Genomic DNA, 24,816 nt, shown 5'->3' with positions numbered 1-24,816 from the left:
CTCTATAACTTGGCTGGCGTGGAGGAGGCGCCGCCGGAGTCGGAGGGCGGGGAGCTAGGAGGAGGGAGCTCGAGAGTTGTGGAGACTACTGACTAGGAGAAGTCGCAGCCCGCTCAGGCCCGCGTCTTCCCGCTCCCCGTCTTCCTCTCTCACACACCTACTCCGCCCTCCACCCCAGCCCCCGCGCTCGCTCCTTCTCTCGCCCGGGGTTCCTGCCGGTAGTTCTCCGAGTCTTGGCGCGGCGGGGGCGCCCCGGGGGTGCCCTCGCCCTCCCGTTGCAGGCGGGCGGGCGGTATGTGGCGCCTGGTGCCCCCGAAGCTGGGCCGCCTGTCCCGCTCCCTGAAGCTGGCGGCTCTGGGCAGCCTGTTGGTGCTGATGGTGTTGCACTCGCCGTCGCTGCTCGCCTCTTGGCAGCGCAACGAGCTGACCGACCGGCGCTTCCTGCAGCTCAATAAGTGCCCGGCGTGCTTTGGGACGAGCTGGTGCCGCCGCTTCCTCAACGGGCAGGTGGTGTTCGAGGCGTGGGGCCGCTTGCGCTTGCTGGACTTCCTCAACGTGAAGAACGTGTACTTCGCTCAGTACGGCGAGCCCCGCGAGGGCGGCCGCCGCCGAGTGGTGCTCAAGCGCCTCGGCTCGCAGCGCGAGCTGGCGCAGCTCGACCAGAGCATCTGCAAGCGGGCCACTGGCCGGCCCCGCTGCGACCTGCTGCAAGCCATGCCCCGGACCGAGTTCGCGCGCCTCAACGGCGACGTGCGTCTGCTCACGCCCGAGGCGGTGGAGGGCTGGTCGGACCTGGTGCACTGCCCCTCGCAGCGCCTTCTCGACCGCCTGGTGCGCCGCTACGCGGAGACCAAGGACTCGGGCAGCTTCCTGCTTCGCAACCTGAAGGACTCGGAGCGCATGCAGCTGCTGCTGACCCTGGCCTTCAACCCCGAGCCGCTGGTGCTACAGGTAGGCGCGGAGCCAGGGTGGGGGGCGTCCTGGGAGGGGCCGCGCGTGGGAACCAGAGTCGGGAGAAGTGGCTCCGCCCGCTCTCGCCGCCAGTTCGGACTCGGCCCGGCTGGGCCAGGCTGCAGGCTTGGGAAGGGGCGGCTCCGGGGGAGCCCCGGGGCTGTGCAGGGAGGCCGAGGGCGACCCGGCTGATGGAGAGTATCCTCTTGTCACCTAGATTCGGGCGCATTTCGGATTTGACTGCGGATCCTTCAACGCCAGAGGGAGTGCGTCTCTTAACGCTCCCCAAAATGTCTCTACCGCGAGTTTCCTTCCGCTCGCTTCCCTGCCTTTCTGCTTTTATCTGCCGGGGCTTGCAGGTCCGCGGCGCAGACTGTTCACGAGCCCTTGAACCCTTTCTTAGTTCTTCTCGCGTTCGCACTTCTTTTCTGGCGCTGCTGGCTGGCCTAACTTCGGTCTCAGAGTCTTTGTTTTCCCTCATTTACCTGGCAGTCATTTGGACAGCTAATTCGGTGACAAGTTGGGGAGGATGAAGTCGGAGAATGGGATAGTGGCCGGGGTGGGGTTAATCCGTGAGCCGAGCTTTGGGTGGGATTAGAATCAGAGAAACAGAAAAAGTAAGGCAGCGTCGGACTTGGGGCTGGGAGGGCTTAAGGCCAGGAGGACATTTTCATCCTGATCCTGTGACCTGCCCTATTCATCTGGTAATCTAGTTGAAGGGAGATGAAATATTAGGCCAGAGCGAGTATCAGGAAAGGAGATTCTTGCCTTTCGCCGATTGCGTTATTTGCTTTCGTCTGACTTTATTCTGAAAAGTAATGTGTCTTTTAGGGGAATAGGATGGAATCTTTTTACTGGTGACATCAAAAAGAGAACAAAAAACAAAATCACTGTTTACTTTCGGAGTATTTACTTGTTTCTGCACATTCCCACCCGGCTTCAGTGCGGTGTCCTTGAACAGTGATTACAGCTGTGGGGTTGTGGTTTCTCTTGCTGTCTTCAGGAAAAGTTATCGTGCTCCTTTCCATGACAAGAGAAAAAAATGATTTAAAGTTCACAAGTAATTTTGGTATACTTCACATTCTTTCTGGGTTGCTCAGAATGTCACTGAGGGCTGGAGGGTTTATACAGGGTGTTTTTTTTTTGGTTGTTTGTTTTTGTTTTTTTAATCTAAAATACATTAATATGAAAGTGCAGATTTATTTATATTACTTTCTTTCCTCAAGCTCCACACTGTCCATTTTAGCCAAAAGAAACCAGCTTCGTTTGATTAGTTCAGCCAAATAATGTAAAACAAATATTTTGCCTCAAATGAAGCTTTAGTGTGGGTCTTAGTCAATTTCAGGACATCAGAGGCTATGTGTATTGTGTTAATTTTAAAGTCAGAGTGTATTTTAAATACTGCTGTATCTCCTAACTGAATGGATGCATAAAACTGGTTAAACTTTCCGTGAAATTTTCTTTATTCCGTAGTTCCCAAACTAGTCAGTCTCTAAAGGTTTAGCCTGTGTCTATGATGTACATACACTTGAACTGAAGTTTCTCGTTAAGCTATCTTTAAAAAAAGAAAAAAAGCCTTGTTTATATTAACAAGGTTGGTTCATGGAGATTGTGTTAGCAATCTGCTGAAGTAGATACCCGGACAAATTCTCTGAGACCCAAAAATTTAGCAAAGAGCTATCTTAGTGTAATATACTTTTACTGTACTTAAAATGCTGGCGTCCCTACTGAAAGATTTGTTTATTAGGTAATTTTGAATAGTGGTGTACTAGTAACAACTAATAGTAGAATTGATATTTTAAGAGCATGTGTAGCCAGTTCTTTGTAAGTGTAGTCATAGCATTGAGTTTGAGAAACTTCGGCATCTGATTTTATGCTAAGGTAAATTTGTGCTTTGTGCAGGAAGGTTTTATATTTTTTTAAGTTTGAACTTATCATGGCATTCTCAGTTTACTTTGTAGTTGAGATAGTGTGCTTGTATCTTGTTTTCTGTTTAACTTTTCCCTCAAACTTACTCTTTATCTCTTCTCATCTTTAGTGATTATATATGACACATAATGGCACAATTGCTCTGAGTGGGTAAATAGATGGGCCATAGGATAAGAATTTGTTTTTAGTATGTGATGAAACATGTCTCCACATTTTAGAGTGTGAGATTTGTAAATTACATTTTAAATTTACACAACCCAGTTCCCAAGAATAGTACTAATACTAATATATGTATTATAATTATAGCTAATTACGTACAGTGTAGTATAATTTAGGGGTCTTTAGTACCAGCCAGTCATATAGGCATGTTATCTTTTTAAAACTGGATTAACAAACAAGTAGAGGAAGAAGATATTTTTAAGTAAGAGTCTTCGTAGAGCTGCTGCTTTCTTTGTAGAATCACTTGATCTTTGGTAAAAGCTAGTGAATTTACAACTCTGAACAATATACTTGAGGACTGATGATTGTATAAAACCACCAAAATGGAAGGTATCTCAACATTCTGTGAACAAGTACAAAGGTTGCTGTATAGTAAGTCAAATCATGATGTTCATTACCTTTGTTATCTAGGAAACTACATTTTTAGTATTTATACAGATTTCTATAAAACTGCTTAAAGATGTTTACAGTAATATTGGGATATTAATTGATAGTTATAGAAAAACTCAGATTTGGGTGTTTATTGCTTCATGTATTAAAAAAAAATTTTTTTAAGAGTACAAATGTTTTACAGCTTGAAGAGGAACTCATTTTTTTCCTCCAGGAGAGGGAGCTGCTTGTCGAATTTTTGGACAGCTGGTGACAAACTAGATTTTTCTTACATTGTCCAAAAATTAACAACTTCGGGGGGAAAAAAGTCTTCGAACTGACTTCATCAACGTATTCTTAACAAAACTTCCAGTATAGTAAGAATGCTTCAGTATAAGCATGTAAAAATTTCTTTTGATAAGGTGGTTAAGAAAGAACTGAAAAATACTTACAAATTTAATTCATTAAACTCACCTCTTCTGATTTGAAAAAAACAGTAAAATTTGACGTTGCTATTATGCCTTGAAAGGAGAGGTGAAAGATATTAAGTGTCTGTAAGATGTGTACACACGTACCTTATCTATGTAAGGCTGTATAGATTTGTAATATAAATTTCCGCATATGAAATGGCTTGAGAGTACGGCTTTCTTCCTATTGTTGGATAGTTTCACTAGTTTGCAACAGTTTACTCATAGAATTATTATCTTCAAAAAAAATTTATAAACATCAAGCAACAAGAGAATGCTAGTAGTACCTTTATCTTCTGCTCTAATACCCTTTTTTTTTTTAATACCTTACTTTACTAAGAGGTGTATTTTAGTGTCAAGTATACTATAAGACTATGGAGAAAAATGGAGGAGAGGAACTATATTGATTTTTATATTGTGTAAATAGGAATCTTGGAGTATTCAAAACTTGAGTTGAAGTAATTGGCAAGACGACAAGTTATTGTTGATAACTTTTCTATCAGTATTTGTATTTCACCTATTGAACTTACAGAAAGAGACAGAGAAATGCTGTCTGGATTTCTTGAAGTTCAGACAGAATCTCTGACTTTATAACCTGGATGTAGTGAAGATGGTCTTGTTTGTAGGAAATGGAGAAAGTTCTTTGTTTAGGAGGAAGAGCTGGGAGTTTTACTATTTGTGGAACTTCATTTGCCTTACATTTTCTGAATCATGATTTTAGTAGGATTTACTTTATTTTTATAGTATGTGACTATCATTAAGCTATGGCTTTTAAGCTTGTTTTTCTGTTCTTGTAAATGCTGTAATACATGCAAAGCACTTCACGTAGTATCTGACAAATTATAAGCATTCCATAAATGTTAGATATTGAATAAACTCAAGGTAACTTTAACTGCCTGGTGCATTTGATCAGCTGTTTTGAAGCTCGTGTGGAGTATGGATCACCTTAAAAATAACAGTGATTTTGAATATCAACCATACTTTATACTGATTTTTGTCCATTTTTACTTTTTTTTTCTGTAGAAAACTTCCAATTTTTTTTCCCCTTAAAAGTAATTTATATGGGGAACAGCATTTTTTTTAAGTTCACTGGTAAAAATAGAGTTTTTGAAGTAAACAAATAGAAGATTATTTAGCTAATGGTACTTTAGAAAAGTTGATAGATTTTTACTATTGGACTTACTCCCCTCTTTATAGAATGAAACTATTGGATTAGCTCCTTTCAGTCCCAACATTCTGGGGCTTCCAAACTCTTGACTTGAGAAATTTGAGTTTTTTGTTGTTGTTTTCTTTTGAACTTGACTTTAACGAGTGGGTTTAATTAAGCTCTTCTGAAAAGGGATTGGGAGTTGGATGCTCTCTTTCAAGCCTTTTTTCTTACCCCCTACACACATGAAATCAGATTAAACCAAAACCAAAACCAAAACCAAAACCTTCTTTTAAGGGGAAATATGTGGAGTTAAGGGTAGCCAAGGATCTTGTGAGGCAGTAGTGTGCAAAAGGATGTTCCAGATTTTGTCTCAAGAGTTTCTTTTCAAACAACAGCTTAAGGAACCACCTACTTCTTCACTAGCTGTTTCTTTAGTTACTGTCTTCCTAGATTTCGGCTTCAAAACACATTGGAGATGGTTCCTGGTAGAGCAGTTTTTAATCTAGTAAATTTTGTAAGTTTTTGGACTTTTTGTGGCTTTTCATCTGAGAGTCCATTGACAGTACACTTTTGATTGCCGTTCAAGATAATCAAACAAAAATAATAAAACAATTCTGTGTACCTCAAGTCCAAAAAGGGGGTGGGGACTTTTATTTTAGAAAGACCCTAGAAACAGGTAATCACCCTTAAGAAAGCATCACTTCCGAATCAGTGGAGCAAAGTCATTTGGCATCCTGGTCTAGTTTCTGGACGTATCCATATCTTTTGACCATTCTGAATTTTGTCCTTTATATACTTTTGTCTAGTCTTTGAACTATTCTTTATATTTCCATTGCATAGGTTAGCACATATTCTTCACACATGTTGGGAAATAGAAAGCTTGTTTTTATAGGTCTTCTGGACATGGGTGTCCAGCTTCCCAGGGGATTGTCAAACTGGGTTTTATTCTGTTTTTCTGGTTTGTGGTCTCTGGCTTACTTCCTATTTTTCTGTCATTGCTGCTGACTCTTCACAGAATGCTGACTTTTTCTTTCTTCACTTTCACTCATTACTTATACGTTAAATCATGGCCTTATAATTTAAATCTTGCATTTTTCTAATACACTTGATGAACTTTAGTAAATAGTTGTAAAATGACTGAAAATTATTAGTGTAAGGTGAGGTTAGTACAGGCGATAAGTCGTCTGTGAAATTTTTGGGAACTCTTTGAATTTATAATCAAAAGAACTGAATTTTTGTGTTCATTTTACAATCTGTGACAAGGCATTTGGATTGAAAAGATGGAAAAATGGCCCTAGGAAACAAGTAGCTTACTATGTAGGAGGTAGGTACACAAGTGACTAATTAATACACAATCCATGTAATGTAATAAGCCCTGTACAAAAGGTGTATATATACACTGTCATATGACTCAAGGAGGGACATCTCATTGTATATTGATAGGAATGGTACCAGGGAAAGTTTCAGAGATTTTTGCCAATAGATGGAGGTGGAGAGTGGGAGGAAGGGTGGAGGAGACAGTATTGATAGAGCATCCAGTTCACATTCTGTATTACCACAAAGTTGTTGGATGGTATTGAGCAAGTCACTTAATGTTTCAGATTCTAAGTTTTTTTCATCAGTAAAATGGGGTTGTTAATACTTACTTAACAGGATTGTTTTAAAGATTAAAGGAGAAGGGATTATTCAAGTTAATGTCTGTTAAATGTTTTCAGCTGTAAAGCTTTTTACAGTGTATTATGTCTTTGAAAATCAGCTTATTCCATTTTTAGTCAGCTATAATAGTTAAAAGTTCTTTAGTACATTATGCTGATGTCTGTCTTAGAAATGTAAAAATCCTACTTTTCTCATTGCAGACATTGAAATGTCACTGTCCTTACATATACATACATCATATGTACCTATTCAGGCTATAATTTTTTAAGAATAGTAGTTTAAAAGGGAGTTAGGGATTTGTCTCATATGAAGTATACTGAATAGAATGAATATGGTAGGAAAGAGGGTTTAGATAAGGATTAAGAAATAAAAAGCAAATAGTTTCTTTTTTTCTCTGTAAATCATTATTATAGTTTAATAATTCTATTTAGTATGTTTGTAAATGGTAGTACAAAAAAACAGGTTAAGTCTGGAACTTAGACTCAGAATCTTAAAATATTTGTAATCTGAAGTAAGTATGATGCTTCAGTGTCGTCTTTGTATTTTTTCTTTCTAACGCTTTTTTTGGGGTTTAACTCTGAAGTGAAAAGATTTGACAGTAATTATGTGGAATTGGTTAATAGTGCCAGGAACTGATCTGTACACCCTTGGGACACAGTAAGGGTCAGTTGAAACTAGTAAACTTACGCATATTTAAAACTTGTGAACAAGTGATTTTTTTTTTTTTTTTGGTGGGGGCAGCATTTCTTAAGCAATTGATTCTTAAAGATAATGTATTTCTGTTAAATTTAGTTTTTTAAAAATGTGTTTTGACATCAGTTTCCAATTTTAGATACAGCTGTTGGACATGATATTCAGTAAAATAACACAACTTTACTATTTTCAAGGCATTGCTTAATATTGTTGGAATTTGAGGTGGGTGGAAAATGGCATTCAGAAAATTATTTCATGAAATAAATGGGACATATGCTAGGACTTTAAAATCTTGAAATTGTTAAGCTTCTACAGTATTTGCCATGGATTTTGGCTGCTATTTAGCAGTATAAATTAAGAAGCTAAGATCTTAGAGAAATTTTAGCAAAAATTCAGTAACCATTAAATCATCCCAGTAATTTTACTATATCTCCCCCTCCAGACAGTTCACCAAACTGTGAACACATTAGTCTGTCACCAGTACAGTTGACTAATCTTTATGAACAGCTGTTACAACATGTGTGTTCCTACAATGGGATTTCATTCAAATTTGGGATTTAAAAAATAATTTTAAAACTTAAGTTAGCTCTTTCTTTCTTTTCTGTCTCTCTGTCTTTTGATGGTATCTCTCTCTGTCACCCAGGCCAGAGTGCAGTAGCATGGTCTCAGTTCACTGTAACCTCTACCTCCCGGGTTCAAGCAATTCCTGCCTCAGCCTCCTCAGTAGCTGGGATTACAGGTGCACACCACCACGCCTGGCTAATTTTTGTATTTTTAGTAGAGATGGGTTTCACTATATTGGCCAGGCTGGTCTTGAACACCTGACCTCAGGTGATCTACCTTCTTCGGCCTCCCAAAGTGCTGGGATTACAGGCGTGAGCCACCGTGCCTGGCTCCTTTAAGCATTTTCTATCCTTTTGATGACAATACTTTGTAAGAGTGTTTTCAAGCTTAAACTTTTTAATTTTTTTATAGAAATGCCAGTTACGTAGAAAATCGATATTCACATTTTAGATTGTATGTTTTATTAATAGTTTCTTTGAAGTTAGTTTGTTTATACTAAGAACGTTCAACTTTAACAAAAATCAGTCTTGCATGGTAACACATCTCTTGGTCTGTATTTATTTTCTCTCTTAAGGCCAACTGCAAAGCTATGTTCCTTTTAATGGAATCTTATGAGGTAATGAAGTATTATAAAATATTTTATATTGTGTAAAAGGACTTTTGATCTTTTAAATTTAGATACAATATTTTTGGTCATGTAGGAGAAAAAAGAATGCAAGCACTTTTAAGTAGACTCTATTTTAATCTATTAGTCTCATGTCATTTATTGTTTGTAAGTAAATAAAACCAAAATGTATTCGTTTATGTATCTTTACTCATATATTCCATGTCCACCTTTTTCATGACTGTGTTATAGCATGATAGAATGAAATGGCCTTATTAACCTGGCAGGATGATGAATATTGATCAAAGGGTATTATTGTGATATTTTAAAGACTTGTTTTTTAGAATAAATATACCACAGCATACTGTTTGATTTCAGTGTGTACGATAATCTTGAACATTAAGATTTTGACATGTGTTTGTTTTTGCATGACATACATATAGACCACGCTGTAAAGCCTGTGTTGAAGATTTCTGTTTGATTCTCTAAGTCCCAACATGATCTGGTCCTTGCTTCACTCTCCAGATTCCATTACCTCAAGTCATTTCTCCATGCATTTCACTGCAGCTGCTTTGGTCTTTTATTCATTTCTGAGAAGATTTTCATGTGCCTAAACTGCCCCATCTCCAGTCTGCTTAATGTTAAACTCATCCTTTAGGTCTCAGCCTAGATGGAGATCACCTAGGGTAAATAATCAATCTTACATTATTTTTCCAGCATAATGGCTTCTGGAATGCTGCTATGTAATATATAACCTGTTACCTTTATAAAATCTGAAAAATTCTTAAACAGATGGTAAATAAGCAAAAACAAAAGCAGAAACAAAAAACCCAAAAAAGCCATCCCAAACTAATAAAGTTTAACTTCAACAGAAGGATATTGGCTTGAGGGGGGTTGTATTAATCTATCTTTTGAATCCATTTTGACTCTTGCAAAGGTAATTATAGCTTGGCCTAAATTTGCTTCTTACTACCTGTGTGACTTTAGGTAAATCATTTAACACTGCACTAATAAGATTGAACGGGCTTTACAATTGAGGTACTGTTAAACTCTAAATTTCTTTGATTTTACATTTATTTTATTGATCACATAAAATATTTGATTTTGATCTTGGTAGATTATAGGTTATTTCAGCATTTGGAATTTGTTTTGTGCTTATCAGTAACAAATAAAAAGCCAGTTAAAATGCTGTGTTTATGTGTGTACATGTTTCTAGTTTTTAAATTTCTTGCATTTTTAGTGCTTGTGGATGCTCTCTACATTTCTTATAACATCAGTGATTTTGAAGGTTTAGTGACTAGTCTATATATTTCATTATGAATTAGAAATTACTAGAGCTCAGTAAAAATGTTTCTCTAATTTAGTGATTCTTCACTCTATTTGGAAGGGGGTTCATTATTTGTAAATGCCGTTTTAGTAGGTGTTTAGTAGGTGCATGAAAATAAGCATATCTCTTGATGAATGTCTGGAATTATTAAAAAATTTTAAATTGGGCAAGGTCGGATTACCCACAAAGGGAAGCCCATCAGACTAACAGCAGAATCTCTCTGCAGAAAGCCTATAAGCCAGAAGAGAGTGGGGGCCAATATTCCACATTCTTAAAGAAAAGAATTTTCAACCCAGAATTTCATATCCAGCCAAAGTAAGCTTCATAAGCTAAGGAGAAATAAAATCCTTTCCAGACAAGCAAATGCTGAGAGATTTTGTCACCACCAGGCCTGCCTTACAAGAGCTCCTGAAGGAAGCACTAAATATGGAAAGGAAATACCAGTATGAGCCATTGCAAGAACATACCAAATTGTAAAGATAATTGACACTGTGAAGAAACGGCATCAATTAATGGGCAAAATAGCTAGCTAGCATCATAATGATAGGATCAAATTCACACATAACAATATTAATCTTATATGTACATTGTGTAAATGCCGCAATTAAAAGACACAGACTGACAAATGGGATAGAGTTAGAACCCACCAGTGTGCTGTATTCAGGAGACCCATCTCACATGCAAAGACACACACAGGCCCGAAATAAAGGGATGGAGAAACATTTACCAAACAAATGGAAAGCCAAAAAAACAAAACAAAACAAAAAAAGCAGGGGTTGCAATCCTAGTCTCTGATAAAACAGACTTTTAACCAACAAAGATCATAAAAGACAATAGATGAAGAAAAGACGTTTGATAAAATTCAACACCCCTTCATGCTAAAAACTCTCGATAAACTTGGTATTGATGGAAAGTATCTCAAAATAATAAGAGCTATTTATGACAAACCCACAGTCAATATTATACCGAATGGGCAAAAACTGGAAGCATTCCCTTTGAAAACTGGCACACGACAAGGATGCCCTCTCTCACCATTCTATTCAACATAGTATTGGAAGTTCTGGCTAGGGCGATCAGGCAAGAGAAAGAAATAAAGGGTATTCAAATAGGAATAAAGGAAGTAAGATTGTCTGTGTTTGCAGATGACCTGATTGTATATTTAGAAAACCCCATCGTCTCAACCCAGAATCTCCTTAAGCTGATAAATCAACTTCAGCAAAGTCTCAGGATACAAAATCAAAATCAATGTGCAAAAATCACAGGCATTCCTATATACCAATAATAGCCAAATCATGAGTGAACTCCCATTCACAATTACTACAAGGAGAATAAAATACCTAAGAGTACAACTTGCAAGGTATGTGAAGGACCTCTTCAAGGAGGAGTAACAAACCATTGGTCAAGGAAATCAGAGAGGATACAAATAAATGGAAAAACATTCCATGCTTGTGGATAGGAAAAATCAATATCATGAAAATGGCCATACTGCTCAAAGTAATTTATAGATTCAGTGCTATCCCCATCAAGCTACCTTTGACTTTTTTCACAGAATTAGAAAAAACTACTTTAAATTTCATGTGGAACCAAAAAAGAGCCCGTATAGCAAAGATAATGCTAAGTAAAAAGAACAAAGCTGGATGCATCATGCTGACTGACTTCAAACTATACTATAAGGCTACAGTAACTAAAACAGCATGGTACTGGTACCAAAACAGATATATCGACCAATGAAACAGAACAGAAGCCTCAGAAATAATGCCACACATCTGCAACCATCTGATCTTTGACAAACCTGACAAAAATAAGTAATGGGTAAAGGATTCCCTATTTAATCAATGGTGTTGGGAAAACTGGCTAGCCATATGCAGAAAACTGAAACTGTACCCCTTCCTTACATCTTATAAAAAAATTAACTCAAGATGGATTAAAGACTTAAACATAAGACCTAAAACCGTAAAAACCCTAGAAGAAAACCTAGGTAATACCATTCAGGACATAGGCATGGTCAAAGATTTCATGACTAAAACACTAAAAGCAATGGCAACAAATGCCAAAATTGACAAATGGGATTGAATTAAACAAAAGAGCTTCTGCACAGCAAAAGAAACTATCATCAGAGTGAACAGGCAGCCTACAGAGTGGGAGAAAATTTTTGTAATCTATCCATCTGACAAAGGGTTAATATCCAGAATCTACAAGGAAAAACAAATTTTACAAGAATTAAACAACCCCATCAAAAAGTGGGTGAAGGATATGAACAGACCCTTCTCAAAAGAAGACATTTATGGCTGGGCATGGTGGCTCATGCCTGTAATCCCAGCACTTTGGAAGGCTGAGGTGGGCGGATCATGAGGTCAAGAGATTGAGACCATCCTGGCCAAACTGGTGAAACCCTGTCTCACTAAAAATACAGAAATTAGCTGGGCGTGGGTGGACATGCCCTACAAAGACTTGGAATGAACGTAATCAATGCCCATCAGTGATAGACTGGATAAAGAAAATGTGGCACATATACACCATAGAATACTATGCAGTCATGAAAAGAATGTGTTCATGTCCTTTGCAGGGACAGGGATGAAGCTGGAAACCATCATTCTCAGCAAACTAACACAGGAACAGAAAACCAAACACCGCATGTTCTGACTTATAAGTGGGAGTTGAACAATGAGAACACATGGACACAGAGAGGGGAACATCACCCATTAGGGCCTGTCAGGGGGTGCGGGGCTGGGGGAGGGGGATAGCATTAGGAGAAATACCTAATATAGATTACAAGTTGATGGATGCAGCAAACCACCATGGCACATGTCTACCTATATAACAAACCTGCACGTTCTGCACATGTATCCCAGAACTTTATAATGATAAAAGTGTAAATACTTCGGTAAACAATTCCTTACTGAATAGTGTTGAATGTGCAACGTACCTTTCATATCTTTTTTTCTTTGATCCTTAGATTGCCCTGATGAATATGGTGATACAAATATTCCAGTTTTACAGAGGAAAAAACCAAAGCCCAGAAAAGTTACTGCTTTGCTATCATTATAGCTAGTGAGATGTAAGGGTGGAAGGGACTTCACAATCTAGCACTGTAATTTAAGATTCATTTTTCTACTTATATACTGTATTGGCCATTAAATATAGAAATTTTATGAAATATTGTATTCCTATAAAGAGTATAAAGTATCCAAATTTTCCAGTCTTTAATATTGATTACATACATTACATATCACCTTCTCTTAAGGCGACGTTAGTGGTTTTGTTTCTGAAATCTTGGCTTTCAGATACTGTCAGTATGTACAATATTGTTATTAGTGTTATTTCAGTTGTATGCTATCCAAGAAGTAGGTTGTGGTTTTGTAACCAAATTTAAAAAAGATGCCTAGACGTGATTTATATTACACTTCAAATTCAAAACAAATTTTGCTTTAAAAATTAAAAGTGAAAGCATTTAATATTTTTTCAGCTCTTAGCAGTTAACCATGCTGCTTTTCTAAAGACATCTTCTTTAGTTATTACCAACTTAATTTTTTAACAAAATACAGTTATAGAAAAGTAAATATATAATTTTTTTGGGCCTTTGTACAACCTTTAACTAATATTTACTTTAAAAAATTCTACGTTTTTCACTTTATGTCATATATACAATCCTGATTAAAAGCCTAGCAAAATTAAGTGACGTGCCTCCAATCCAGAGTTAGGATTGATATCATTCTAAATTTAAATGTTCCTTTTTTCATTTGAAAAGTATTTGTACATTTTGTTTGGTTGTAAATAATTTATTAAAATCACATTTTATTTTATTACTTTAAACTATATGCTTGTGCTAGACAATCTGAAAAATCTGATTTTAAAATTTTGTTTTAAATAGAAAAATGTAGACCTTAGCAGTAAACTTTCTGTCCTACCTAATGTGTTTTATGCACTGTGGGAGTTTGGTAATCGGGAATAAGTTATTTTCTTACTGCTTGATACGTTTAACAAATCCAAGTTCTAACGTATATAAATTTTGTCTCTCAAACTCTGCTTGACCATGGTAATTTGATTCTAAGCCCGAATTGCATTAATCGCAAATTACGAATATTTTGGCTTTCCTTGAGGATTTTCTTTGGACTACAGTGTGTTCCATAGAATTGTATTATCAGTAATGAAATCTGACTTTTGATTAGACAATGAAAAATTCTTATCATCTGAGCAAATGGTGTGAATTCATTTATTAAAGTTCTTCCGAAAGATTAGGTAGCAAACTATATGAAAGAACTATAGTGCTCTTCTTAAAATGAGGCATAACAGAATTTCAGTTAACATTGTCAGAAAGCACTCTATGAATATAAAGTTGCTCAGTGTGACATTTACTCATATATGTTACCCTCTTCTATGGGGAACTTGGGTAATGAAGTGTAGTTTTGACTGCCGTTTGTCAGTCGGAAAGGTTCCAAAAACAAGGAAACATTTGTACATGTGCAGATGTTGGCCTTGTTCCTGATTTCTCCTGTTGTCAAAGACCATTTTATTTTCACAAAGATATGTTTGTATTTGTTCTACAATATGGCATGTGAATAATATGCCAGTAGTGTATGGAGGAGCTTTTTGTTTTATTTTTTGCATGACAAAACTATGTAATCTTACATATTTCTTATTTTAGTGCTTTCGTTTTTATGTCAGGGTCTTTATACATGAATGTTTCTGGGAAATAGTTAAATCTTTTGTAATTGTCTAACAAAAATTTCAAGGTCATGGAGGTATTTTAAGTTGGGGGAATAGCTGAGAATGCTGTTTGGTTCTTCAACAGTTTTTGTATTGCACATTGGACACAAGTAATCTCTTTTTCTAATTGGACACAAGTAATCTCTTTTTCTAATTCCCAAAATAAATTTTAAAATTCTCAGGCAAGGCACAAAATTAGGTATGTGTTTACCTCTAATTTCTAAAGAACCAGTATGTATGACCTCCTAACTAAAATGGAATCAATTAAATTACTATAATTAATGATTCATATGTATCTAAGTTTTTCATTTACATAATTAGGATTTCATCACAAAGCTACAATATTAAAATTTAAGAGAAAAACGTTATATACACAAAGAACTAGTACAGATATTGTGCATTGTTATAGTTGAAAGGGAGCAATTGAAATTGGTAATTATGGATAAAGTATAATTCTCAATTTGTTTTTTGTTTTAAAGTTGATAAAATTTTAATGCAAGGATATTGAGTTGTGACAATTTTATAAAGCTCAGGGCAAAATTAATATTGCCTGTTTTCCTAAGAGATACAAGAATAGGAGCCTGACTTTGGGGTCACTAAGTGTATGTAGATTGTTCAGTTTCTAGCAATAGAGTATTGATACAGGCATGCCTTGGAGATATTACGAGTTTAGTTCCAGACCACCTCAATAAAGCAAACATCATGATAAAGTGAGTCATGTGAATTTCTTGGTTTCCCAGTGCATATAAAAGTTCTGTTTACATTATACTGTAGTCTACTAAGTATGTAAGCATTATGTCTAAAAAATATATAGATACTTTAGTTAAAAATACTTTTTTTTTGGCTAAAGAATGTTAATGATCATCTGAGCCAAATCTTCAGTGAGTTGTAATCTGTTTGCTGGTGGAGGATCTTGCCTCAATGTTGATGGCTGCTGACTGATCAGGGTGGCTATGACAGTTATTTCTTAAAATGACAAATGTAGTTTGCTGCATCAGTCGACTATTCCTTTCAGGAAGGATTTTTCTGTAGCTTGCCATGTTTTTCATAGCATTTTACCCACTGTAGAATTTCAAAATTGAAGTCAGTACTCTCAAACTCTACTGGTGTTTGTCAACTAGGTTTATGTCATATTATAAGGCCTTTGTTGTCATTTCACTAATATTCACAGCATCTTCACCGGGAGTAGATTCCATCTCAAGAAACCACTTTCTTTGCTCATCCATAAGAATCAACTCTTCTTCTTTTCAAGTTTGATCATGAGATTTCAGTAATTTAGTGTCCACATCTTCAGACTCCACTTCTAATTGTGGTTCTCTTGCTCTTTTCACTCTATCTGTAGTTACTGCCTCTACTACAGTCTTGAGCCCTCAAAGTTATCCATGGGATTTGGAATCAACTACTTCCAAACTCTGTTAATGTTGGTATTTTGACCTCCTCCCATGAATCACAGATACACTTCATAGCATCTAGATTGGCAAACTATTTTCAGAAGATTTTCAATTTACTCTTCCAAGATCCATTAGAGGAATTACTATGTATGGCAGTGATAGCCTTACAAAATATTATTTCTTAAATCATAAGACATGAAAGTTGAAATTACTCCTTGATCTGTGGGCTGCAGAATGGATGTTGTTAGCAGGCGTGAAAATAACATGAATCTCCTTGCACACCCCCATCAGAGCTTTTGAGTAGCTAGGTGTATTGTCAGTGAGCAATAATGTTTCAAAAGGAATCTTTTTTTTCTGAGCAGTAGATCTCAATGGTGGGCTTAAAATATTTAGTAAAGGATGCTGTAAACCACTGTGTTGTCATGCAGGCTTTCTTGTTACATATATAGAGTGAAGGCAAATCAATTTAGCATCATTCTTAAGGATTCTGGGATTTTTGGAATGGTAAACAATTATTGTTTTCAACTTAAAGTCACCAGCTGCATTAACCCCTAACAAGAGAGTCTGCCTTTGCTTTGAAGCTTTGAAGCCGGGCATTGACTTCTTAGATCTATTTGTGAAAGTCCTAGGAAGCATTTTCTTCCAATAGAAGGCTGTTTGATCTACATTGAAAATCTGTTGATTAGTCACTTTCATCAGTTATCTTAGCTAGATCTTCTGGATAACTTGCTGTGGTTTCTATATCAGCACTTGCTGCTTCTCTTTGCACTTTTATATTATGGTGATGAATTCATTCCTTAAACTGCATTAACCAACCTCTGCTACCTTTAGACTTTTCTTCTGAACTCTGAGATTTCATAGAATTGAGGAGAGTTGGGTTCTTGTTCTGGATTAGGTATTGGCTTAAGGGAATGTTGTGACTGATTTGATCTTTTACCCAGATCACTAAAACGTTCTCCCTATTAGCAATAAGGCTGTTTTGCTTTCTTAACATTTGTGTGTTCACTGGCGTAGCACTTCTGATTTCTTTTGATAATATTTCCCTTGCATTCACAGCTTGGCTGTTTGGGTTAAGAAGCCTAGCTTTCTGCCTATCTCAGTTTTAGGTGTGCCTTCTTCAGTATACCTATTGTTTCTAGCTTTTGATTTCAAATGAGAGACCTGCAACTCTTTCATTTGCTTACTTAGAGGCCATAGTAGGATTAATAGGCTTATTTTCAGTATTGTTGGGTCTCAGGGAACAGGGAGGCCCGAGAAGAGGGAAGAGATGGGGGAACGGCTGGTTGGTGGATCAGTCAGAACACACACATTTATTGATTCCTTTTTTTCTCCAATGTTCGTTTTCTAATATGTATTTTAGCAGTGGAAAGTACCTTAGATAAAGCCTGTTATTTTACTTAAGGTGAAAATGAGTGTTCATGGTCATGGAACACTTTTCTTTTGATTTAGGATGATAATCCTCCCAGTAGTTTTAAAATCCATTAGAAAACCTTGCTAAGATGAGAATAATTTTGAGGCTGGGCCAAGGAGAACAGAAAATATGGCTGGGAAAGGGAAACAAGATAAACTTGGACCAGATGTGCTCAGAGTGGAGGTTGCATTAATAGGATATCAGTTTGTCCCTTCCAAACCTTTGGATGTAGGGTAAGAGACACCTCTCAAGAATCTTTCCCTGAATTCCACCCCACCTGCTTCCTGACTAGGTAAGGCCCCTGCTAAATGCTCCCCTGGGACCTGCATCACTGCTTAGTAACTAACACTTTTCATATTCATAATTATTTGTTTGGTGTCTGCATGCTCTTCTAAAATAAAAGCCCATGGCTAAATGGAGACTGTTTGGTTCACCCTTAATTGCCACCATAACACAGTTCCTGATGCCTGGTAAATAACTGCTGGTTAATAGGCTGCAGTGCTATCGGTTTAAATAAAAGGATTGGTTGACTACATTTACACAAGTGAAGAAGATAAGGGAAAGCGTAAATACTTTCAGATTTGGTAATACAGACAGTATCTTCCCTCTTATTGATCAATTTGGTTCTTAGATTTTGATAAGCAAGACTTGTCATCCTATTTTAGCTTCATAGTGTAAAGTTCTCTATTTAAATATTTTTCAGGTCCGTGGTACTGGTATGAATTAGGAAAAAATGAATTTAATCTCTAATAAACTGTCGAATGTAGTAAGAACATCCAAAGTCATTCCTAGTAGCAATTTCTACTGAAAGGATCTGAGGATAGACCTAGGATATATTCTTCAGAATCTCTTGTAATATTAAGATAATTCTTTTGTAGAGTTTTCCGTCTGATGAAGGTTGGCCATTTGCAAAGTATCTTGGAGCTTGTGGAAGAATGGTGGCTGTAAATTATGTTGGAGAAGAACTGTGGAGTTACTTTAATGCGCCATGGGAGAAACGAGTTGACCTTGCTTGGCAATTAATGGAAATAGCAGAACAGCTTACAAACAATGACTTTGAATTTGCACTCTACCTCTTGGACGTCAGCTTTGACAATTTTGCAGTTGGTCCTAGAGATGGGAAGGTAATCATTGTGGATGCTGAAAATGTTTTGGTTGCTGACAAAAGATTAATTAGACAAAGTAAGTATATAGTTTTTAGATTTTTTTCTACTTATTGTTTCCTATGTCAATATAATGTTTATACTTGTATGAAATGAGCCTTGAATTTCCTCCTTAGATGGCAACTTTACGCGTCTTTCTTTGCTTTATATAACCACTGTCAATAAACGAATACAGAGATACTCTTTGACTTACTAGGGGATAACATCTTGATAAACCCAGTCTACGTTGAAAATATTGTTATTTGAAATACATCTAACATATGAGGCATCATAGCTTAGTCTCGCCTACCTTAAACATACTCAGAGCACTTACATTAGCCTACAGTTGGGGGAAATTGTGTAAAGTAAAACCTATTTTATAATAAACTGTTGAATATAATTATGTTCATGTAATGTGTTGAATTCTGTACTGAAAGTGAAAAACAGAATGGTCGTATGGGTTCTTGAAATATGGTTTGTACTTTATTTTTAACCATTTTGGTGATTCCTGGGACTGCAGCTGTGAATTTGGTTTGACATTCTGATTATTACATCTCACCCAAAACTTTGCTGTCGGTTTATTTTTGAGTTCTTCACAGGATAGATGGATAGTGTCTGAAGTGTTTTGAAAATTAAATGCCATAGAAGTTTTGAAGCGTCAGGGACAAAGCCTGTAGGTCTAGAACCAATTCAGTTAGAAAAACCAAAGGGTGTTGCTCCATAGTGAGGGTTTTATATTTTTTAATCCCTTCTTTCCCCCTGATAAAAGCAATATAAATATCTTTTGACAAAAGCTGAAAATTTGTGGCACCTGGGGAAAAGTTTATGTGACAGCCATATATTAGGTTGACATTTACTTTTTGCATGATCTTAGCATGATCCTATTAAATACTTGATTTTCCCACCCCCTTGTTCAGATTTTATACTTACCAGACTATTTTCTGATTATTTATTGACTTGCCCTGTAGATCCTCCTATGGGAGGTGAACATCCTGCTGAAATATTCTACTCTCTATTTACCTCTTCCTACATTTGTGAATATTGTAGCAGCGTATACTATGCTTTCTTTTTTGAAGTGTACACAAGCAGGTGGTTTTTATTATATTCATAGAGTGAAATTTTCCTAAGCTTAAAAAATTATTTCAGTGTTTATAAAATTTTTTTTTATAATTCATTTTATGCAGACATTCCTGGAATAATAATTACTAATTCCTGACCTTAGATGAATCCAACCATATAGCTTCTGTATTCTTACATTTCATACAGTGAGCATTGCTCTAGTGCTACTTTAAGTGTGTTCATTTCTTTTCAGATGTCTTATGGGTCCTCTAAGTAGCCATTTTGCAAAAGCCTCTGTCTATTCATTCACTCCCTTTTCTTTCCACTTTCTAGTAAATTACCTCTATTTTGTTTCTTCACAGGGAAATTGAGATTTTGCTGTGGCAACTCCCTCAGTGTCCTTTATTGTCTAAACCTCATTAAAACAACACACATTGGTCTTTCTTTTTCAGATAGATTCTTCTTTGAGAACTTGTTACATCAGTTACCTTCTTCAGTGTCCCACCTCCTTCCTTTAATATCCAACGTTTCTTTTGCCTCCCTATAAAAAGTATATGTGAGATTCTCTTCTGCTTCTCCTTGCTTGTCCACTGTTTTATTTAAAAGTATTTATTGCCTTTCTGCTTCCTCAGCCTCTGTTCATTCCTTAGTCCATTAAAACCTGACATAGACCTCTGCCTTACCATTAGCAACCACCTAATTGGCAAATTTGTGAAGTGATTTTGACTAGTATCAACTTCTTGAAGTTGTTTCCTCTTTGGAATAGTAACCTTAAAAAAACATTAATCTTACTACTCTTTTGCTTAAATGCTTTTAATGACTTCCCATTGTTCTTGAAGTAAAATCCAAACGCCTTGCCAGGGCATAATCTGTAATCTGTGTGACTTGGCCCTCTTCTGATTCTTTTTTTTCTTTTTTTTTCTTTTTTGAGACAGGGTCTCTGTCACCCAGGCTGAAGTGCAGTGGCATGATCACGGCTCACTGCAGCCTCGACCTCCCTAGCTCAAGTGATCCTCCTGCCTCAGCCTCCCAAGTAGCTGAGACTACAGGCATACACCACCATGCCTGATTAATTTTTTAATTTTTTGTAAAGGTGGGATCTTGCTAAGTTGCCCAGACTGGTCTCAAACTTGTGGGCTCAAGCACTCCTCTCACCTTCGCCTCTCAAAGTGCTGGGATTACAGATGTGAGCCCACCCTGCCCATACAGCCTTATGTATGTATGTATTTTTCGAGTGTTTCATTTTTAATACCCCTCTGTCTGTTGCCCTCAGTGCTTCTGCTACAATGGTCTTTTGTTTTCCTGAATGAATTGGCCCACTTCTGGGCATTCCCATATGTAGTTTCCTCTTCCAAAAATGTCTCTTCCTTCCATATACAGCTAGCTATTTGTTTTTCAAGCCTTGGCTCCTTCAAGTACATGTGTGCTTATGTGTTCTCAATATGCCTATTATCCCTCTTATCTCAAACTCATGTTTCAAGTCTAGTTCTAGTTGCACATGTGACGTGCCCACCTGATACCTTATAGCTCCTTTATGTTGTCTATATATAAAATATTGACACTATTATGCAATTGTACATACCTTGTCATCCAATTAGAACCTTAAACTTTACCCATATACTTACTTATTTTTGCCTGAAATGTTTCTCCAATCTAACTTTTCATTCTGGGCCCTCTATAGTTGCTGTCATGGTCTTAATCCTTCCAGTCTTCAGGCCAGAGTTATCTTTCTATGAAATAAATTATGGTCATGATTACACAAGTTACGACCTATTTCTCTAGCGTCACCTGTATCTCCTTGCCAACTACCTTTCTCACACTGTAGCCACAGTGAACTTATTGCTTCATCAACCAAATGGACCAATCTCTTAAGTCCATACCTTTGCATATACTGTGTCCTGAACCTAGAGTGCTATTTTTCCTAGTTTCTTTTCAGATTTGTTATCTTTTAAGACCTAAATCAGATGTTCTCCTTTTTGCAGCCTTCTACAGCCCCAGGGATAAGTGCTAATTCCCCACTATTCCTGTAGCATTGTGTCATTTTGTTTATGGCACTTTCTGTGTACGGTAGAAAGTCACTAGACTAAACCTGTAAGTGGTAGGGACCTTTTTGAATCTTTCTGCCTAGCGTTGGTGGGCTCTCAGTGAATGTTTGTATGAATTTATATATTTAAATGTTTAAAGTTATAATATACTTTTACCTAAAAGTATAGAACAAATACTATTAATTAGTGAAATATTCTATTTTTGGAAGCAATGAAAACTATTTAAAAAAATTTTTTTCTATTTCTGCTTTTCCTCCTTTCACAGATAAACCTGAAAATTGGGATGTATGGTATGAAAGCAAGTTTGATGACTGTGATAAGGAGGCTTGCTTATCATTTTCAAAAGAAATTCTTTGTGCTCGTGCCACTGTGGACCACAATTACTATGCTGTTTGTCAGAACCTCTTATCCAGACATGCCACCTGGCGTGGCACTTCTGGAGGACTCCTTCATGATCCACCAAGTGAAATTGCCAAAGATGGCCGGCTCGAGGCCTTGCTGGATGAGTGTGCCAACCCAAAGAAGCGCTATGGCAGATTCCAGGCTGCAAAAGAACTGCGTGAATACCTAGCACAATTAAGTAACAACGTGAGGTAGTCTATGGTGACCTTTTCTTTTTTCCTCCATTTAAACAGCACTGGCTAAAACTAAACCACCAAAAAACTATCTGAAAAAATGAAATTTGGAAGTGTTACATTCAGAGGATGATAAACTTGCACTGATAGAACTTAATGTTAACATCCATCAAAATAAGACATTACTTCAAAAATCACATGATGCTTCTGCAAATAAGTATGTTCTTATACTTTGGAGGCTTGAGCTGTCATCAGCTGCTCCCCACTACACCGGAATGCTTGAGTGGATTAATGAATATTGTTAAGCTATTGGAAATGAGTCTGATAGTACATTGACTTGTGTATCAAAGGGTACTTGGTACTTAGTTTGCATTTACTATCATGATTTTGTGAATCTCTTGCATTTACTTTGAATGTCAAGTCAGATTGGCCTGTTTTATAGGCCGCTTTTTCCTTCTGATGTGTAGGGTTTTTTCCCATTTTTTTTTTTTAATTAAATTTTGAAAATTCAGGTTACTGTAGGTGTTCATTTAAATTTTTACTAGTTCTCATTCAGTGCTATTTGGTACGTATTTACTGTTAGGGCAGGATTCCCAGGTTTACTGTGTGTGTGTGTTTTTTAAAGAAAGCTAAATATTATATTATGTAAATACTTCTTTTCACCACCTTCTGTAGTTTCACCATTGCATGGTATCATTTCAGGTTATTTAACAGTTATATCCCTCTATGCCAATAATTACAAGTACACACTAAACATGAAGTTTGGCATATGTTGCAAAATGTCATTTTATCTTTTACTAAAGGCTTTAAGAAGAATATACTAGAATCTGTATCTCGATGTTAATTTTGACTCAGAAAAAAAATACAACCCATTATCTAAAAAGTGTTAACTAGTCCAAGATACTAATGCATATGCCAAAGAAATATTACACCTAGTCTCATGTTTAGAATTTAAAATAGAATTGATCACCTACTTATTCTTACCACCCTACTTCCAGTTTTCTAGCTCTGTCATTATTAAATTCAGATCTTCCTGATGATTCTTTCTGTTGAAAGTTAAACTACTGCTTTCAAGTAATTTTAAGTTATCCTACCTTTTACTAGTAGGTAGTTTTGCAAAAGTGACATGGTAGCCATTGTTTGAATTTAATTGGGCATCATAACCTTTTATTTGTTGAGGAACTAATCATTATCACAGTAAAGCAGACAAGTTAGCCAGTCAGCCCACTTTGGTCTTCTTTACCTAATGGTTAAACATCAAAACATCAAATTTAATTATTTGCATAGAAATGTGTGGGCTCTTTAAAAAATGTTACAGTATGTAAGTTGACTATCACTAACAGGTAATATTTTTCTGTTTGAAGTTGTTACTTTTGTTTACAGCAAAATTTGATGTAGTGTGCAGTAGTGAGCTCTAGACTGATCTTTTTCTAAATCAGAAAGTGATTAAAGTATGCACAACCAAAGCCACGTTTTTCTTTTTCATTTATTCAGCAACTATTTATTAAGCATCAACTCAGTGCCAGGCACGTTACTAGCTGCTACATACTGTCTGAACATGACATATGGTTAAGTAACTTTACAATTATTATCAAATACTTCAATGTATATATTTCTTAAGTTGAAATAGCATTAATTAGGATAATGCATTCATGTTATTTTATTGTCTTGTGATAGAAATTCAACTTGTACCATCTAAAACTAGGTTGCTATAAAAATATGAGGATGAAGTCAATAAAGTTAATTCCAGTTTAAAAACTGGAAGGAAAAGATAAGAGCTCTCCATTATAAAATAGTTGCATTATGTTAATTTTTACGTATTAGTGCATTGCATATATCAACTGGCCCTCATTGAAGCATTTAAGTGCTTGGAATTTTACTAAACTGACTTTTTTGCAACTTTGGAAGATTTTTGAGGGGAGTAGTTAAAATTGCCAAACACCTCTTACTCAAAACTTCAAATAAAATACACATTTTGAAAAGGGAACACCTTTTATATTTGAAAAGTTTTCATTATAAACCTTACAATACCAGTCACAAAGAGGTTGTCTGTCTATGGTTTAGCAAACATTTGCTTTTCTTTTTGGAAGTGTGATTGCAATTGCAGAACAGAAAGTGAGAAAACACTGCCAGCAGTGATTGCTACTTGAGGTAGTTTTTTATAACTACCATTTCCCCTCCATGAAATTATGTGAAATTTATTTTATCTTTGGGAAAAGTTGAGAAGATAGTAAAAGAATTAGGAATTTAAAATTACAGGGAAAAATATGTAAGTGAAAAGCAATAAATATTTTGTTCACTTTGCTATCAAGATGTTCACTATCAGATATTTATTATATGGCAGCAATTTATATTTTTAATCATTGCCCATTAATAGACGCAGTAAAATATTTTTGAATCAGACATTTGGGGTTTGTATGTGCATTAAAATTGTCTTTTGTACTGTAAGTTACTGTTAATTTGAATATTTTATCAAACTGTCTCCCTGTGCCTTTATAATATGAAGTTGTTTCTACAACTTTTAATGATCTTAATAAAGAGTACTTTAAGAATGACA

General features: G+C 36.5%; 1 protein-coding gene across 3 annotated transcripts; it reads left to right on the top strand.

The window, feature by feature from the left end:
• Positions 1-24,816, top strand: LOC105523280 (chromosome unknown open reading frame, human C3orf58). Of its 3 annotated transcripts, none has more exons than XM_011958068.1 (3): positions 1-951; positions 18,317-18,620; positions 21,950-24,816. In XM_011958068.1, exons 1-3 carry the CDS (start codon positions 295-297, stop codon positions 22,279-22,281), a joined length of 1,293 nt encoding a protein of 430 aa, XP_011813458.1. In that variant the 5' UTR covers positions 1-294; the 3' UTR covers positions 22,282-24,816. The 3 variants fall into 3 exon arrangements, with proteins under 3 accessions (XP_011813458.1, XP_011813459.1, XP_011813460.1); XM_011958069.1 differs by lacking the exon at positions 1-951 and adding an exon at positions 1,043-1,510; XM_011958070.1 differs by lacking the exon at positions 1-951 and adding an exon at positions 1,564-1,655.

Source organism: Colobus angolensis, unplaced genomic scaffold (assembly GCF_000951035.1).
Source record: "Colobus angolensis palliatus isolate OR3802 unplaced genomic scaffold, Cang.pa_1.0 Scaffold46, whole genome shotgun sequence".
NCBI classification, from domain to species: domain Eukaryota; kingdom Metazoa; phylum Chordata; class Mammalia; order Primates; family Cercopithecidae; genus Colobus; species Colobus angolensis.
Note: the sequence above shows the minus strand (reverse complement) of the source record. Positions and strands in the feature narration are given on the sequence as shown.